The sequence below is a fragment of the Emys orbicularis genome, chromosome 5 (genome assembly GCF_028017835.1).
Source record: "Emys orbicularis isolate rEmyOrb1 chromosome 5, rEmyOrb1.hap1, whole genome shotgun sequence".
Taxonomy (NCBI): Eukaryota; Metazoa; Chordata; order Testudines; family Emydidae; genus Emys; species Emys orbicularis.
The window spans coordinates 141,076,899-141,095,496 of NC_088687.1; the positions used below are offsets into that span (position 1 = coordinate 141,076,899).

Genomic DNA, 18,598 nt, shown 5'->3' on the forward strand with positions numbered 1-18,598 from the left:
CATTGGGCATATTTACCACTAATAGTCAAAGATCAATTAATTGCCAAAATTAGGCTATCCCATCATACCATCCCCTCCATAAACTTATCAAGCTTAGTCTTGAAGCCAGATACGTCTTTTGCCCCCACTGCTCCCCTGGGAAGGCTATTCCAGAACTTCACTCCTTGGATGGTTAGAAACCTTCATCTAATTTCAAGTCTAAACTTCCTGATGGCCAGTTTATATCTGTTTGTTCTTGTACTTCCTGATGGCTGAGGGAGTCCGTTATGGAAATAACTGGGCCAAGCCTGTGGAGGGCTTAAAGATTAAACCCGGCAGTGGAAAGCCAAACAAAACACAGAATTGTTCTCTGCTCCAAATGGCCTCAGATGTAGAGGGTAAACTATGTAATCTCCTTGGGTGGTAGCTGTAAGCACCAGGTCTCCTTTCTGATCACGGTCTTCTCTTGATGCAGAAGCACAGGAGCCACACTGCACTGATCTGCAGCTAACACTCGTTGACCTGGGGAGTATTTCTGCTCGCTGTCATACACACACCTGATATCACCCGTGTCGCTGCCTCCAGCTCGCACCTGGTGCTCTGTCACAGGCAGTGACGCTTTCTAGGTCCTGTGCAGAAGACTCAGCAGATGTGAGAGAGCATAAATTAAGCATGTGGCACTCATGTCGTCACGGAGACATTTTCTACAAAGCAGATTTCACCAGCGGGGTTACGCAGGTTGCCCACATTAAAACTCTTCAGCTCCTGGAGCTTCTGCTTTGTACCGTCCGACCCACCACGTTAGCAAGCATCATATCCTCCAGACAGCTGGAGATGAGTGCTGGTGGCCAAAAGCCCCCACCTAAGGTGTGTGCATCAAACATGGATACCAAGCACAGAGAGAGCATCTGACACGGGCACACCACTAGAGCCTGAATGTCCACAATAATCTGCTGCTGCTTTTTTTCAGTAGAAAAAACTGAATATAAAATTCACTTCCCGGGGTGACCTTTTTTTAATGCCAATCTGAGAATAAGCGTCCACGGCCACATGGTAAATCCCTGAACAGAGACATTGGGTAGAAGCAGCCCTAAATTCCCCCACTCGCCCCCCACATATAATTTGCAGGTAAATTACACTAGTGAGATTTAAAGCATGTTATTCTCTAAGTAGACATCTATCATCATGCAAACCCGATCTGCAGTGAAATGGGTCACCCCTTAGCAGTCCAAATGGAACGTTTGATAACCCCCACAACACATACACACACTCTATGAATTATACAGAAATCAGCTCCCAGGTCACAATGGCCTTGCGGGGGAGGTATAAATCAAACCCATCCATAAGTCGTTAGATATTGACTTAAGTTATGCCTCTGTACCAGCTCACGGCTCTGTTTTACTTCAAAATGTAAAAACCACAGCAGGCTTGGCACGCCGAGTGTGTTTGTCTGTGGGCTGGGTAGGCCAAGCCTGGAGGTATTTCATTTTGATTGCTCAGTTGTGGATTTCACTATAACCCATTGGATGCACCCTGATCATCTAGATCCTAGTGTATCGTGTCTGCATTGGAAACATTGGTCTCTTTGCAGCATGTGGCACAGGTATATTAGGAAAGTGCTAGATAATAAGACAGAAGATATCCTAGTGTCTCTATATAAATCCATGGTACGCCCACACCTTGAATACTGCGTGCAGATCTGGTCGCTCCGTTTCAAAAATATATATATTGGAATTGAAAAAGGTACAGAAAGGGGCAACAAAAATGGTTAGGGGTAGGGAACCGCTTCCATATGTGGAGAGATTAATAAGACTGGGACTGGAAAAGAAATGACTAAGGGGGGATATGATTGAGGTCTTTAAAATCATGACTGGTGTGGAGAATGTAAATAAGGAAGTGTTATTTACTCCTTCTCATAACACAAGAACTAGGGGTCACCAAAGGAAATTAATAGGCAGCAGGTTTAAAACAAACAAAAGGAAGTATTTATTCACACAACACACAGTCAACCTGTGGAACTCTTTGCCAGAGGATGTTGTGAATGCCAAGACTATAACTGGGTTCAAAAAGGAACTAGACACTTTCATGGAGGATAGGTCCATCCACGGCTATGAGCCAGGATGGGCAGGGATGGTGTCCCTAGCCTCTGTTTGCCACAAGCTGGGAATGGGCGACAGGGGATGGATCACTTGATGATTACCTGTTCTGTTCATTCCCTCTGGGGCACCTGGCACTGGCGACTGTCGGAAGACAAGGAGACTGGGCTAGATGGACCTTTGGTCTGACCCAGTGTGGCTGTTCTTATGTTCCTTAGTGCAGAGGAAGGGGACATAAAGTTTTCACTTCTTGCCAATAGGTGAACTGAGAGGAAGGGGCAACATTATTACACTCTGCCCAGGGCAACAGTGCTTCTGTCAGTGCTTCTCACTGGCTGCCTTCTGCTTTTGCAACAGCTTCTAACACAAAAGGCCCCAGCACCTACCTGGTGGTCCTTCAAAACCCACAAAGCCTCTCCCGTGGCTCTCCTCACCTCCGCTCTCTCCACCCTTTCTTGTGCCTGAGCCCTTGTCCGCGCGTCACATTTGAGTAGACTCCAGAGTGTGGGGTTTGTCTTGTGTGTGATATGCAAAGTGCTGCGTGCTCTTAAGGGAGGGGCTCTGGAAATAATCTCAGGGAAGACCATGCAATCATTGTATGAAAGGGTACGAAACATTTAAAGACAGCCAGGTGACTACTACCGGAGGGAGGCGTATCCCACAGAGGGCTGAGTCCGCCTCTGCTCCCTGCTGATCTCATCCATGTGAATTCACTGCCCGTGCTCATGAAGGACTAACAGCACGAGTGGGAGCTAGGCAAGATTGTGCCGAAAGCGTCCCTTCGCATCCCTCTGCCAGTGCTGCTCATGCCCCACCTGGAGCACTTCCCGCCATCCCAACCCTGCAGTGGCGGATTAGCCACCGGGCCAACAGGGCCCGTGCCCAGGGGCCCAGGCTAATTGTGGGGGCCCTGAAAAATGGGCACGCCCCAACCCACTCCGCCCACCCGGCGCTCCTGCCAGCGAGCAAGGTCAGGGCACGGGTGCTTGCCTCGCTCCGCCCACCCGGCGCTCCTGCAGAGGGGCGGTGCAAGCCTCCATGCCCGGACTCAGCGCCTCAGGAGTGCCAGGCAGGCAGAGTGGGACAAGCCACCATGAACTGACCCCATTTCCCCGGCAGGAGCGCCGGGGGGTGGGGTGGGGTGTCAGAGCAGACTGCAGGTGGAAGGGGTGGGGAGGGGCCCCCACTTGCTCTGGCCCGGGGCCACCCTGTACCTATGATGAATGTGACCAACTCTACCCACTGGGTCCCCCTTTAACCTTCACAGCTTCGGCTCTGCCTACGGCTCAGACTTTGTCTCCTATTGTGTCTCTGCACACCACTAGTGAGGCCCCTCTCAATTCCCTGTCCCTTTCCTTCTCCTCCATTTGTGGGCATTTCCCCACATGGCACAGGGCATCCTTTCAATCCTAGAGGTCCACGACCCCACCCGTCAAGCTTCCATGAGGGTCACAAGAAATAAGCTTGTATTTAAAAAAAAAAAAAATCAAAATGGAAAAATAATGAGTGTTTTTTAAACAATTTCCACCTCTGGCTCTCTGGTGCAACCTGACTTCTTGCGTTCTTTTAGGCTGTGAGCTCTCTGGGGCAGAGGCTGTATCTCTGCGTATGGAGCACTTTGCCAGCACTAGCCGAGCTAGCCAGGTTGCATGATGGGTTTGTGATGCAGATTAAGGTCCCTCCCGGACGAGGATGAAAGCACACATGTAACAGCCTATTCCTGGTGCTCTCCCCCCAGCCCTCAAGCTTTCTCCTTTAACACTTTGAACCGGGGGGGCTGTTTTCTAGCCACTAATGCAAAAGAAAAAAAAGCTCCTTGGCGATTCTTGACTTTCCCTTCATCACCAGACAGTACTGAAAGCTCTTAGGGAATGTCATTCCTCCATTTCAAATTCCATACTTTAAAGTGCCAAACAAAAGGCCATGATCAAAGCAGAGACGGAAAGAAATGAGTTACTAAAGCCCTCGATCGCGCAAGTAATCACTGGCTAAATGGCTTGGCACCCAGCAGCTGTGCAAGTATCTTTGATCCCTGCATTTCTCATGTATCCAGCCTCACTTCTCACAGTTTATGCTGTTGTTTGGTTACGTACATCGTGCCAAATCCACGCGCCATTGTTATTAACTATGCTGCACACCACAGCCACTCAGAACTTCCTGGTGACAGCACGGATAGAATCCAGATCCTCCTTCTCCAACAGCCTTTGAACTACAAGTGAATCTCTGTTTGGTATGAGCAGTATAGGGCCGATGACACACATTCAAGCAGTTTTGATTCCTTCCAGCAGAGGGCATTGATGAACACACAAGCCTGTTCATTATGACACTAGTCAGTGAGAGCATTAAAGAATAATCCACCTGAGCTTTCTAAGCTACATGGAGAAAATTCAGTATGAAAATATGTTGGGGTCTTTTCCACTCTTTCATTCTACAGACTGGGCATCGTTGATGGGGATTTGTGGAACGACCCAGTTTGCTGATCCACGTAACGGGGGAGAGAGAGTTGACTTAGTTGTGAGAGATAACACCTCAGATAGGGAATGTGTCTATCCAGGAAGTGAAGAGACCCCATGGTACAGAAGTGGCTTGGAGAGCATATTTCTAGTTGGTGCCTGGGGCTGAGAGGGTTAGCAAGCTTAGCACATCCCCTTAGCTCTTCTTCCCCTGTTGGAGCTACGGATGCTCCTGGCATAAGTGCCATCCACAGGTGGCTCGGCGGGGGTTGAGCGCCCACTCCTGGATGGGACACTGATGTGCATCTGTATTCATGCAGGTGTTGCTGCGAGTGAATTTGGCCCCAGATATTTAGAGGAAAGCAGTCGTGAAAAGCCTGCCTCCTGTCAGAGCAGCAAAAACCTTAGCTGCCTGGTAAACGTGGTTTGAAATAGTCAAACATGGCATGTTTGACAGCTCCCGTACTGGGGAGCCTGGAGTCAGAGATATTTCCAAATCTTGCAGAGTGACTCTGTGAAAATAACCTCTTGAGGTTCTGTGTCTGTTGTTTCTTACCACTGCATATAAAATACCTTTGTGTCTACCAGCCAGTGCTACAAACTCATCCTGGGATCTGAGTCAAGCCAGGCACTTTCTAGCTCTCCCAGTGTTGTCACTGTAACATTTCCTGGGGCTACCCAGGGTTGGGAGGCACCTCACTACCACCTGCCTTTAGTGCCAGGAAGCCTTGTTTGTGCCTGCTGTGGGTCTGCTCCCAACTCCACCTGCCACCAGGAACACAAGCACTCCTCTCAGGAACCTGCTCTCTTTCTGCAGGTTAGGGATAGGCTCACCCCACCTCCGAGCATCTCCCTGGAGGGTCCAGCCCCATTCCACTGGACACTCACGACATTTCCAGATTCGCTGCTCCCAAAGGAATAGTACACCTCAGCTTACCTGTCCCACCTGAGATCACTGCTCTGCTTAGCACACAGAATGTCGCTATGCTTCTAGTGAAAACAAGCCAAACTTTAGTTAACAGAGAATAGAGATTCGAGTGATAGCAAGTAGAAGTATTGGAAACAAAGGGTTACCTATAAAATAAAATCATCACTGGCGTTCTAGAGCCTAGACTTATTTAACTAAATGCTTCCATGTCTTATAGAGCAATGCTTGCCCCAAAGTCCTTCCAGCAGTTTTCATCCAGGCCTGGCTGGGATCCTTTTTTCATGAGACAAAAAACGCTGCCAGCTTGTCCCCTAGGTAAAGAATCCAGGGTGTACCTCTGTACACCCAGTTATACCCCCTCAAGTTCATTGTCTTTACTCATAAACAGCAAACCCCTCTGTTGGTTTTGTTTTTCCCTGTAGATTTTCTCTCATATAGATTTTCCACGCTCTTGTTGAGGATCTGGCTCAGTATGCAAATAGCCGCCCATGGTAGGACATACAACGCACAGGACACACATGAGCAGACAGAGAGAGAGAAGGGTCTGCTACCCCCTTGCCTGAAGGGAACCTGTCCAAGGCCTGTCACCGCCTCGGGACCTGCCTTTAACTTCAAGGCTTTAAGAACATAATTCCCAGGAGAGACACTTAACTCCTTCAGTATTATCCGTATGTACGTTTTTGAAATGATTATCGTGAGCAGTGAGCTACTGCCTCTCGGCAGAGACGTCACCTGCCACCCTTTGTATACAGGGAATCCCTGTAAAACCCTATGCATCCCTCACGCCATCTGTCAGTTGACACCAAAGGGTCCTTGGGCCACAGTCCCCAGCAATAAAGATTCTGCAGGCCACATTGTCACATCCATGCCATCTCATTGTCTCCACATTCTGTCTGTTGACTTCAGTAGGATTGCCTGGGTAAAATTTGGCACTGCACATTGGAATTCAATTAGCAGTTCTGTTGATGATGCATGACACAAAGTAGATTCAGGCTCTTGCTCCCTGGGTTGGCTTTGCAGGGGTGGCAGAAGTAAAAAGTAGGAAAAGCTTATTCTGCCAGCAGATCTGACTCTGAACACACCCAGGCATCAGGTCTGGTTAGCGAAAGGGGCCATTTGTACAGTGTCGCGTTTTGATGCAGCCCACGCTCATTGCAGGCTAGCACAATTTGTTTTTATACAGCCAAATACATGGTCATGCATCGTGGGACCAGGAAAAGGCCCGGTTTGTAAAACAGGGCTACAGGCTGGAAAGCAGTGACTCTGGAAAGGACTTGAGCTGAATGTGAGCTCCCAGGGCGACACAATCCTTGGATCCATAAACGGGGGGATATTGAGTCGAAGTAGGGAGGCGTTATTACCACTATATATGGCAGTAGTGAGACCAGTGCATATTTTTAAAAGGATGCTGAAAAATTGGAAAGGGGTCGGTAAAGTGTTATAAGAATGATTCAAAGTCTTGTAAACATGCCATACGTTGAGATCCTTGAGCATCTTGGTCTATTCGAAGAGACGATTAAGAGGCTGTTTAATAATAGTCGGTAAGTACCTACAGAGGGAGAAGATTTCTGAAAGCAGAGGGCTCTTTAATCTAGCAGATAGAGGCACAACAAGATTTGGTGACTGGAAGTTTGAAGTTAGAAAAATTCAAACTGGAAATATGATGCAAATTTTTAACAGCGATGGTAAATAACCATGGACCAGGTATGGTAAGATCACTGGGAGTCTTTAAATTGAGGCTGGATGTCTTTCTAAATTATCTGCTCTAATTCAGTCACAAGTAGTTGGGCCAGATGGAAAAATCACTGGTCAATGTTCTTTGGCCTGTGCTTTGCAGGAAATCGGACTAGATTATCCTAATATTCCCTGGCCCCATAGTAGATGTTATCAGTCTCTGCCCCAGGCCTTATAATCTAATGAAAAGTAACACGGGGTGCAGTTATGGCTGACTTCCCTGCATCCAGCACTGGCAGGAAGCTGTTAATCAGATGGAATCATGATAAACACATGGAGACGATGGGGGAATTAAAAGCATGCAAGGTTTGTGCACCCGGACCCTGCCGTCTCCATTCAGGCAAAGTCAGAGCTTTGAGTGCAAGATTGGACCATTTATTTCCAGATCTTGCTCTTCCTTTCACTGCAACAGCTTGGTGTCAGTGGGGCTACACAGATGCCACAAGGAGAATTCTGCCCAGTAGTTTTGTGGAAGGGGAACTCTCCAAGCTGCTCTCACATTAGCAAATCCCACTTTCCTTCCTGATTCTACCTTTTAATGAGAGAGAAAAAGAGAGAGAGAGAGAGAGAGAGTGTTTCAATTTTTGGGAGCTAGGGGAACTTTGTGGAAGTTCTCTTTGATCTGAAGAGAAGAGAGCAGGGTTTGCTGTCTTTTTAAATGCATTTTCAATTGTTTTTCTTTTTTTGGAGAGCAGTCCTCAGCCTTATAAAAATAAACATGGCACCGCAGGGTTCTGGTTCCATTTTTGAATTTTATCCCTATTAACAACATGGTTTCATTTACTGTCAGTAAAAAAAACGGAATTCTGAAATAACATGGGAGCGCTGTAGAAGCCAGCGATCTTACTGCAGGAACGAAAGAGGGTAAAAACCTCTTACTGCAGGAACGAAAGAGGATAAAAACCTACTCGATTGCTTGTCCATCCCCTGCAGGGTAGGCTGTGACTTCTTTGATTGTACAGCACCACGGACCCCAGGTCCTGTTTGGCCTCTCTAGATGCTGCTGTAATACACAGAATAATCATGCTCATCATGAGCGATGACTACACTGGATTTTAGCCCCATTTGTTTGAAAATGCCATTTGGTAGGTGCTCTGGGTTCCACCATCCCACTCCGGGTGGATTCATAGATTATGAGGCCAGAACGGACCATTATGATCAATTAGTCTGACCTACATAACATTGGCCACGGATCCTCACCCAGCAAGTTCTGCATCAACACTTCTGTTTGAACTCTACCACCGTCATCTCTCTTTTTACTCCTGCCCCATAGAACAAGAGAACCAAGCCCAGATCCCCTTCCCCCACCTCCTCATGATGGAGCCTCAGTCAATACATGTTGACCCTCCCCTCTAGAAAACTGTTTTTTGTGGTGTTGTTTTTTGGCGGCGCGATTAGCTGTATGCCAAATCCATCTGGTCCTGTCTCCCCTAGCTGCCTTCCATATCATTACAGGATCCCTGGCAGGAAGCCTAGACCTGTCTCCCTCCTTACACCCCTAGGAGCACATTCCTTTCTACACCTTTTCCCGAGCCGGGAGATAAATGATTATCAATCCTCAACAAAAAGCATCTGCTTTCTGCCTGCTTCTGCTTCACCGGACGCGCGTGTATGTTACACCCATGTCAGCAGCGAATGCAAAACACACACAACCCCCCACCTCGCAGACCCGCACGCAACATGGGCTGATTAAACTTTCAGCTCCCGGAGCCTGTATCACACGCTTTCTCTCTGTCTCCACAGTCCCAGCTGTGACCACCGCACCATTTGTTCTGCCAGCCCACGCCAGCTCTCGGAGCCAGTTCTTTATCACCCCAATTAGCCTTGTCTGTACTGATTAGAGGAGAGAGGCTTCCACGGCAGGGGACAGACGGGGGAATGGAACTCACTCACAGCGGCCACCGACAAGAGGCTTTCCCATTAAAGCGCCTTTGTTCCCCTCAAGGGATACATTTCACTGGGTCAAGAGCATGGCTGGAAAGCCGGCTTTGCCATGCTGGGTTATGCTCATTCATAAACAGATGCTTGAGGAGGGACATAGGGTGGATTTGTTTTAAACGCACCTGGTAATCTGCTGGAGGGAGGATGCAGGCTTGTCAGAACTGCATCGAATCCCAGAACGTAACTGGTGGGGGGGATAATATTTAGTCCTAGGGCTAGTCCCGGGCAAACCGGCCAGCTCGACTTGACAAGAACAGGAATAGCATAGCTTGTTCCCTGCTGTGAAAAGCACCTTTTCTGCCTTGCTGTGCGTCCAGGTCATTTCCCAGAACCGAGCCAGCTCCTGCTGACGTCGACGGTAAAGGTTTCTTTGGCAGGCGCAGGGTAGCTTTGCTCCTCCTTGGTTTGGCATTTCACATTACCGAGTGGGTCTCCCACTCTTGAGGCTGCCATGTTCTCTCCCTGACCCTTTTCAGCACTCTTGGGGGATAGGGATTGTAAACTCCGGTTCCCTTCCGTGGGTTCTTGAGCCGTTCTCCCACTCCCGACCCACCCTCTCCCACTGCCAAAACTCAAGTCCCTTTTCTCCCAGGCCTCCCAGCAACTATTATCCCTGATTTAGTGGGGGATCGTCTCCCCCGCCCCAAGTCCGCTGTGTAGAGCTGACCTCCCACATGGAAAGGAGAACCGGCACCATTTTAACCACATCTCACAAAGGATGCTCCTTGGGGAGGGACAGAGATTAGTCACCCCATATGGGTGGGTTTGGGGCCCAGCAGACACACATCTCCCCCACTTGCCCAGTGAAGTGGGGCTTTACTCCCTGTTCCTTGGAGCACCCTTTCTGGTGGACCTATCTCTTTAAAGGGGACTCATGGGGTGGCCATGACCAAGGAAGGGCCTGGTAGCAGGACTTCAATGGAACTGTGCTACCAGGGAGTGAGATAGGGATGGCCACCAGGGCCCAGAGCAGCTGGGGAGGTACAGGGCCTCTACACCAATTATCGTGACTTTCTGCACATCCCCCAGGGTTTGGGGCTGGGTGCTAGATCCTATTCCGAAGCCTGGAGGCATACCCTGCTCTCCCCAACAGATCTCTATAGGACTTCCTCCCCCTGAGCCACCCCTTGTGGGTGAGGAGAGGGGGGGTGATGTGACCCTTGGTCTCCAAATCGAGTCCATGACGCTGCAGTCAGGGGTGAGCCAGTTCAGAGGGTGGAGGGCCAGGGAGATGTGTTCCTGGCCATCTGAATTGCCAAGCAGGGGGATGCTTCCTTTGCACACCGAAGCATTTTCAGGGCACGGGGCTTCATTCCTCGTTATAACTAGCTGCAAGAGCCAAACCTGGAGATCACGAATATGCAGATCACGGTGGCCAGGCTAGTGTTTGATAGGGTGGGCTGCGGTCTTCTGGCCAGTCAAAGAGGGAACTTGGAGCTTTTCTCCCTCCAGGACTATTTTGGCACTTAGGAGTCCAGAAGGACCCCGGGCTGTGGACTCATTTAACATGAGGGCAAACGCCCTTAAAAGAGAGGAAGTCGGTTCTCTGGAGCATTTCCCTCTTCCCACCAGCATCACCACAGTCATTGAGCTTTAGCTGGCTGCTCTTTCTCCGGGAGCTGATTTTGGCCAGGCACCGAGGGAGCTGGGTGATGATGCCGTTTGCGTTTGGTGTGAAGTAGCTGTACAGCTGGGTATCATCTCCGTGCCACAGGCACTCCGGCCCCTGTTGTCTCACCAACACTTCCAACAGCTTCATGGAGATGTTGAGTCGTGTGTGGAAGAGGATTGAGCCTGGTAATGCACTGCAGGTGAGAGGTATGGAGGCACATGCACCAATGCCCATAGCAGCCCTCAGAGTTATCTGGGAGGAAGTCCCTGATTAGGTCATTTCCATTCACTCTAGACCTTCTTGGAGATGAGGCAAAAGTATTTGCTGATCATTGGTATCAAATGCTACAGGGGCCCAGCAGGATGAGTACGGCTGGACTTCCCTTTTCTCTGGACAGTGGGTGGACATCTGTCAGAACCAAGAGTCTCAGTACCATTCCCTGGCCCAAAGCCGGGCTGAGCAGATTCCAGGATACTGGCAGCTGACCTAACAACATACCTGTTTAACATACTATATTAAACTACACTTTTAACACCAAAACGGGGATGGAAAGTACTACGCATGGGTATGTGGATGTAGCCAAGCTAATGCTGCTGCCGAGACTTTAACTACTGCCTTCCCTGACTTGTGACTCTACTGCCTTAAAGTATCATCACCTTATTTTTTTCCATTTGATTTCCAAACGAAGGGAATAGCCCCCTGGGTGCGTTTCTCATCAATGCATTGCTGGCGCCTCGGCAAAGTACTTTGTTCCTTTATCTGCGTCGGAAACACATCCGCACTTCTGGGAGTGCACACGGAACTGAAGTTCCGGGGCAGTGCTTATAGCATCTCCACTGTTGCCTTTATTGGAGTCATGCAGGGCTGCGCTGGCCTCAGGGCTCCCCGTCCCCCAGTGCCAGAGATCCCCAGTCAGTTATTTCCAGTCTCCCAGGTCTAACCAGGGAAGAGTGGGCCCAACAGTACATGGCAATAAAATGTACCCAGGGCACCCATGATCCTTTACACAGCAGTTTTACCCCTATCATCTGCTAAAGGTCTCTGGAAAGAGACCTGTCACTGCTTGGACTTCCGGTGCTATGAATTCATTCTTTCCTCCGTCGGCTTTGCCTTCTTCCTGGTCAAACAGCATCACTTCTCCACTGGCTCCTCGGCTCCCACACCAGCAATACTAGCCACCTCTTTGCCATCTTTAATCCACTCCTACTGCCTTCCCTCTCCCACCCCAGTGCCTGCCTGCCTCGCCTCGCAGGTGGGACTGGTCAGCTGTGTAGGGGGGAGTATGCTGTAGCCCTTACAGGGGTGTCAAACTGTTCTTCCTCAGTGGAGGCAGGGAGCCCCAGGAGACCAGAGTGCCCCCTGGAGGTCCCCTGGGGCAATGCAGGTCCACACTTACTGCAGGGCTGTGCGTGCAATGCACAAGTTAGCCCAGTGGTTCTCAACCAGGGGTATGCATATCCCTGGGGTAGGCAGAGGTCTTCCAGGGGGCACATCAACTCATCTAGATATTTGTCTAGTTTTACAACAGGCTACAGAAAAAGCACTAGCTAAGTCAGTACAAACTACAATTTCATACAGACAATGACTTGTTTATACTGCTCTATATACGATACACTGAAATGCAAGTACAATATTTACATTCCAGTTGATTTATTTGATAACTAGATGGTAAAAATGAGAAAGTCAGCAATTGTTCAGTACGAGTGTGGCTGGGACACTTTTGTATTGTTATGTCTGATTTTGTAAGCAAGTCGTTTTTAAGTGAGGTGAAACCTGGGGTACGCAAGACAGATCAGACTCCTGAAAGGGGGTACAGTCGTCTGGAAAGGTTGAGAGCCACTGATCTAGCCCATAAATTGCTGTCCCTAGAAATCCCCCTCTGTGTAGAGGGTGAAATTCATCCTTCCCGCAGAAAGCCCATTGTCTGGGGCATTGTGCAGAGAGCTAAATGGCGCTATGAATTCACACCCCAAGCCCACGTAAGCGGAAACCACAGCTCCTCCCGACTCACTGTTCCATCCACCAGGCTCGGCTAGCAGCTGCTGCCACTTTGTGCATCTTCTGCGGGCAGAGCCATTTGACCTGGGGAGGCCAGGATCCGGCGGTTGCGCTGTCTTCAGCAACTGCCTTTGCACTGATCTGAATCGGCTGCAGCATCCTCCCTGGCATGCCTGTTCCACCGATTCACCCAGCTCTGCATCCTCACCCTGGGGTTGAAGTGGTGCATTTAGCTTGACACAAGGTGAATTTCCCCTCCAGTGCCATCCTGACCTAACTGTGTGGGTGTGTTAACAGAGCAGAGAATTAGGTCATGTGGATGAGTCTATGACAATCTCTAGGTATATATCTCCCTTACCTATGTCTTTTAGCTAGGTAATTCTAAGGCACCTCTGGCTGTGATATTTAATACTGATCTGTGAAACTGCACTACATGGATGTGTAAAAAACTTTTCTTTCCGTACCAGAGGGGGAAAAATAGAAAGAAAAGCTCTGTCAGAGCCAGCCAGATCAGAGTTAATCCTGGTATCAAAATGGCGGCTGTCACTTCTCCTGTACAATGAGAGGAAAGGCTATTCTATCCTTGTTGAGTAGCTTCCCCCTGTTATAATGCTCTACTTTGTGTTTCAGTAAAAGAAGAAATGGTGAAGTTGCTAATAATGGCACTAAAAGAAAATATGCTACATCTGTTATGGATAGCAGTACAAAATTAGCTGATCACACCTCTGACACCCAAGATGTCTTCACTTAAAATACTCGTTGGCTTACTTTACATAATTTGCTGATTATATTTAAAAGAAATACAATTTTGCAATTACTGTTCTTTCTGGTGTGCTATCTATGCATCATTTTCTTTTTATGTTTATATATTTCTCCTTCATTAGTGCAGTCTGAAGGGTGATTAGATCCCTTCAAACATTTTACAGAGGTTAAACGTTGATTAAGATTTAATTATTACTGTAAATAGCTTGGAATGACATATGGTGCAAAAACCTGACATATGTGCATTTGAATAAATGAAGTGCTATTTCCCATGATGCCTCAGTAGCTGTTTAACAGCTTTGCTGAAGGGTTATGTTGCACCTCATGTTAAGATTGCTTTGATGTTATATTTTGTTGGGTTTTTGCAGCTGAAAGCTAAGAACAGTTTTTCCAGTTTTTAAAAACATTGAATATTTTAAATACCTAAATTGTTTTGCACAAATTTTTGCTAATTTGTCTAACTAGGTTAAACATTTTCAAAAGCATTTAGATTTTAACGTGGGTTCCTAGCATTGTCAGCTTCAGCACTGATTAAATGTATAGGATTTTTTAAAATATGATACTGTCAGGTGCAGGGTCCTGTTTCGGGGGGGATCCTGGTCTGGATTGGACAATAAGAATTCCTCCCACCCCAATCTCGTCCTCCAAATACAGAGGTGCCGACTATTTTTGGATCACAGAAAAGCTTTTTTGTAAGTCTGATTGGAAAAAGTAAAGGAGATTTCACATAGAGAAAAAGTGCAGTGGAGAATGGAACAATGCTGCCTTTAAAATATACAGCATAGAAGATCCACTGATGAACTTTTCAAAGATTTATATAGTATATCATTTCGTCTGTTATATAGTGTATTATGTTATTTAACACGTCTTTATAGTGCCATAGGTGTGCAGAGTGCTTTACAGAGAGAAGGAATCATAGAATTGTAGGACTGGAAGAGACCTCCAGAGGTTATCTAGTCCAGTCCCCTGCACTCATGGCGGTGAAGACATGGGGTGAAATCCTGGTCTTACTGAAATCAACTGGACTTTTGCCACCAACTTCAGCAAGGCCAGGATTTCACCGCTAGTCCCCCTCCTGAGACTTTAGGGCCCTGATCCTGGAATTGGATCTGAACATGCAGACTCTTGCTCCCACAAGGAGCGCCCCATTGACTTCACTGGGTCATAGCACAGTCAAAAGGATGGTGTTAGGCCGCTCTATACCTTTGTGAATCCCACCCAAAGCATCCCTCCATGTGGATCCAATTGCAGGATTGGGGACTAGATTGGATCTGACAGGAAGGAAAGAGAGGCGGCATCAGGCAAGGGAAAGGGAAATGTATGTAAAATAAGACAATAGAGTTTCTTTTTTTTAAAAAAATGTGTTGTTTGGCTGTTTAAATTAATGTAGCATTTCAAGGGTTGGAAAGGGAGGGAATATGAGTCATTTCACATAACATAATTCAATATAAGCTGGCGTGATATGAGCACAATCATGGGAAAGCACTTTGAGATGACAGGTGAAAGGCATTACTGAATTGCCAAGCACTGTTATTACTGCTTGTTACTACAGCCGCACTCCTGCAGTTCACAGCAGAGGAACTCCGTTGGGCCTTCTATAACTCTCCACTGACTCCTGCAGCGGTTACACCAGATTTGCATAGTTAGGAGACCAGAGTCAGGCGCATTGACTTCAGTGGAGTTACCCCTGATTTACACCAGCATAAGTAAAATCAGAAAAGTCAGCTAACGTCTTGCTTCTGTTTATTTATGTTATTGATGTATCATGCTCCCGTTGCTGTCAGACAATATTAGCCCAATTCTAATCTTACCTCCTCTTTGATTTGGCAGATTGAGACATCTCGACTGGAGCCAGAAATTGCAATGGCCACTACCAGTAAGACGGTTGTCTACAATAAAGGATTGTAAGTGGAAGTGGATCCTCTGAGCACAGAAGATTGGGGGAGGAAAAGGGGAAGCTCACAATTACTTCTGGGGGGGAAAACAAACACTAGAACTCAGAGATAGTAACATACCACTCTCAGGAGCTGGGAGTGAATTAACACTTTCAGAATACTGACACCTCACATCAGTTAAAAAGATTACTAGTAAAAGTTTTAAATTAGCAACAAGAACAAAAACAAACGACTTTCAAGCACGTTAGAGAACTAGCTACAATATAATGTCCTGAATTAGAAACAGCACTGCATGGAAAGGAGTTTAATGATCTGTTGACATGGGTATGCCTAACTCTCCGTGAAAGTAGACTACGCAAGACAATTTTGTTTTTTTAATAAGAATGAAATCTCAACACTTGGATGCTGCACAGAAATAATTCTGTAGAAATCGATTGGTGCATGAGTTAGAAGCGCTAGACAGGGCATTTGATAAGTGTACAGTATTGATTAAATGTCAATCTTGCGCCAGTAATCATGCACAAAAACAATGTTCCTTGGTTAGGTTTGTGACACTTTGATTCTAAACAAATAACACAATGAAGGTCATAGCCTGTGTGCCCTCCCTCCCTCCCTCTCCGACAAACAACCAGGGTGGTATCCTGGCATTCATTGGACTTACAAGATATTCTGTGTGATTGGAGCCTAATGCACTAGCATATTTGCAGGTTTTGCCCAGGCTAGCAAGCTAACGAAAAGTCAACCTGCCAAGTTACAGTGCACAGAATGGGAAGAGATCTGCTAGTATAAACAGATCTGTCCTTTAACTTTGCATAATGGACCAAATTCTGTTCTCATGTACATTGACATACCCCTAGAGTAAATTCACTGGCTTCTGTTAAATTACACCGCTATAAATGAGAGCAGAATTAGCCTAATGGTGAAGGGCCAGATCCTCGGCAGGTGTAAGCCATCAGACTCCATCCATTTCAGTGGAACTCTGTTGATTGACACTATCAGAGAATCTGACTTGTCATATAGACCATATTCTAATCGCTCACACCAGAGTAATTCCGCTGCAGCCAGTGGCGTTACTGCAGATTTAGGCTGGTGTTAGAGAGCTTAGAATTTGTCCCATTGGTGCATTTCACCAATGAATACAATTTGAATGAAAGGATCTTTATCCAGGTACGATGGTAATGGGCACTATAGAAATGCATATATTATAATGATTAAAATGCCAGGTTGGATTTGGGGCTTTTGGGGGGTGCATGGGAAACCAAACTGCCTCTGCTGTAGAATGTATACAAATGGGTTCTTGCAATGGTTCATGGGTAGCAGGCCGATGTCACCAATGTGTTACTCCAGTTTTATGCTAGTCTGACTCCTCACTGGAGTTACACCAGTATAAACTTGGAGTTACACAGTGGTGGATCAAACCAAAGGGGGCTGATTCTGCTCCCATGCTGGTGTAAATCAGGAGTAACTGCGCGGAAGTCAGTGGAGTTACACCAGTGTCTAAAACCAGCCTAAGTGAGAGGAGAATCCGTCTCAAAGCATTGTAGCCATACTTAGCTTAGTGGGCCAAATCAGGTTCTCAGTTACGCTGGTGTAAATCCAGTAGTATTTTCACTTAAGTCTACAGCCCTATTCTGGATTTACCCCAGGTGTAACAGACAGCAGAATTTAACCCAATATAGTTTTTCTAATGCACTAGATCACATGAATGTACATGAGTGAGGCAGCCAGTGTCTGCTGAGCAGTAGCCAAGCAGAAGGAGTTTAGAAGGAGACAGACGGGAATAAATGTGCTGTACCAAGGCACAGAAGTATAAGAAATAGCAAGAATGGACTTTGACGGGTGCAGGAAATGATGGGGGAAGTGTATATTCTGAAGCACGTTCCACCAATGCACAGATGGAACGTGGAAATATTGGGCTGATGCGCCTCTTACACAATTGTTTTACCCCAAAGCGACTCCATCCTCACCAAAGGAGCTGCCCCTTGTGCTCACCTACATGGGAGGAGATTCGAGCCCAGGGGCATTAGAATGGTGTATCCTGGGTGCGAGGGAGTCAGGCCTGCAAAGTCCCGTTCTGCCAGCCACATGCTGCAGGGACACACAGGGCCAGATCCTCAGCCGGTGTAAATTGGTGTCACTCCCTTGAGATCAGTGGCGCTATCTTGATTTATACCATATGAGGACCAGAAGAATTGATTCTTCACTGTCTTGTGCCTTGTGTCGGTCACACCTGCACGTGCACTGGGGCTCTGATCCAGAGCCCATTCAGGTCAATGCCATACTTTTCACTGGCTCCAGCAGGCTTTGGACCAGGCCCAAAGCGAGTGCCAGAGCCCTACCTTTTTAGTGCGGTAACATTGTACATCCACTTTGCACCGGTATCTAAAATGACACAAGGGGCAATCCAGCACAGAATCAGGCCCATTGATTCCAAGCAGTGTGTAGGTGGGTTATGTGGCTCACACCAGCAATGAAACCAAAAAGCCAGGCCTACCACTGCCGCTAGGTAAGAAATGGAGCACACAAAGAGGTGAAGCATAAAAATGCCACTGAGAAACGCACACCGCTTTGGACAAAAACACAGATCACAGAATTAGCAAAAGAAAACCAGGACTTTTCATTGCTGCGCTAGTTGGGTGAAAGATAAAAGCCAAATTAAAATAAACCTGAGCCCCACAACTGATGGAGACACACATACATGTATATATGTGGTGGAGAAAAACTAGTATTAAAAATGTGCCAAATGTGTAACAGCTAAACTGGGTTTAAAGTGAAGGCGAATAATCTCATGTTCCTAATGAATGCAGAAACCAATTGGATCTCCTTGTATACAGCACAACCTGTGTTCTGTATTGTTCTGAACTGAAATCCAAGTGGTGAACAAAATCAGCTGCTCGTATTAACAATGAGCAATGTCCTGGCTCTGTTTTCTATCAGCATCGCTCAATTTTCCATGTCATGGTGTTTTGTCACCCTTCGAACCACTCTGTTGAAATCCTGCCAAACTCTTAAGGGAGGGGTTGACTGAGTCATTTGAGGGTGTGGAGGAGGTAGAAGTGAGTACTTCTCCACTGCAGCGATGTCACTGCTGGGGAGGGGGGATGATTTGGTTTTACATCATAATTACTGATCAAAGATTCCACTAGCTGTGAACTCTAGCTACCTGCCGGGGCTACAGATGGAGTGAGTAATTTTCAACA

The 18,598-nt window shown here is 47.2% G+C and overlaps 1 protein-coding gene across 1 annotated transcript in view; it reads left to right on the forward strand.

Annotated features, from left to right (window-relative positions):
• SFXN5 (sideroflexin 5) overlaps positions 1–15,411 on the forward strand; it is a 181,564-nt gene extending 166,153 nt beyond the window's left edge. Inside the window, exon 14 of the mRNA XM_065404998.1 lies at positions 15,334–15,411. Within this exon, the coding sequence (XP_065261070.1) occupies positions 15,334–15,411 (78 nt within the window). The remainder of the gene's footprint in view (positions 1–15,333) is intronic.
• The last annotated feature ends 3,187 nt before the right edge of the window (positions 15,412–18,598 follow it).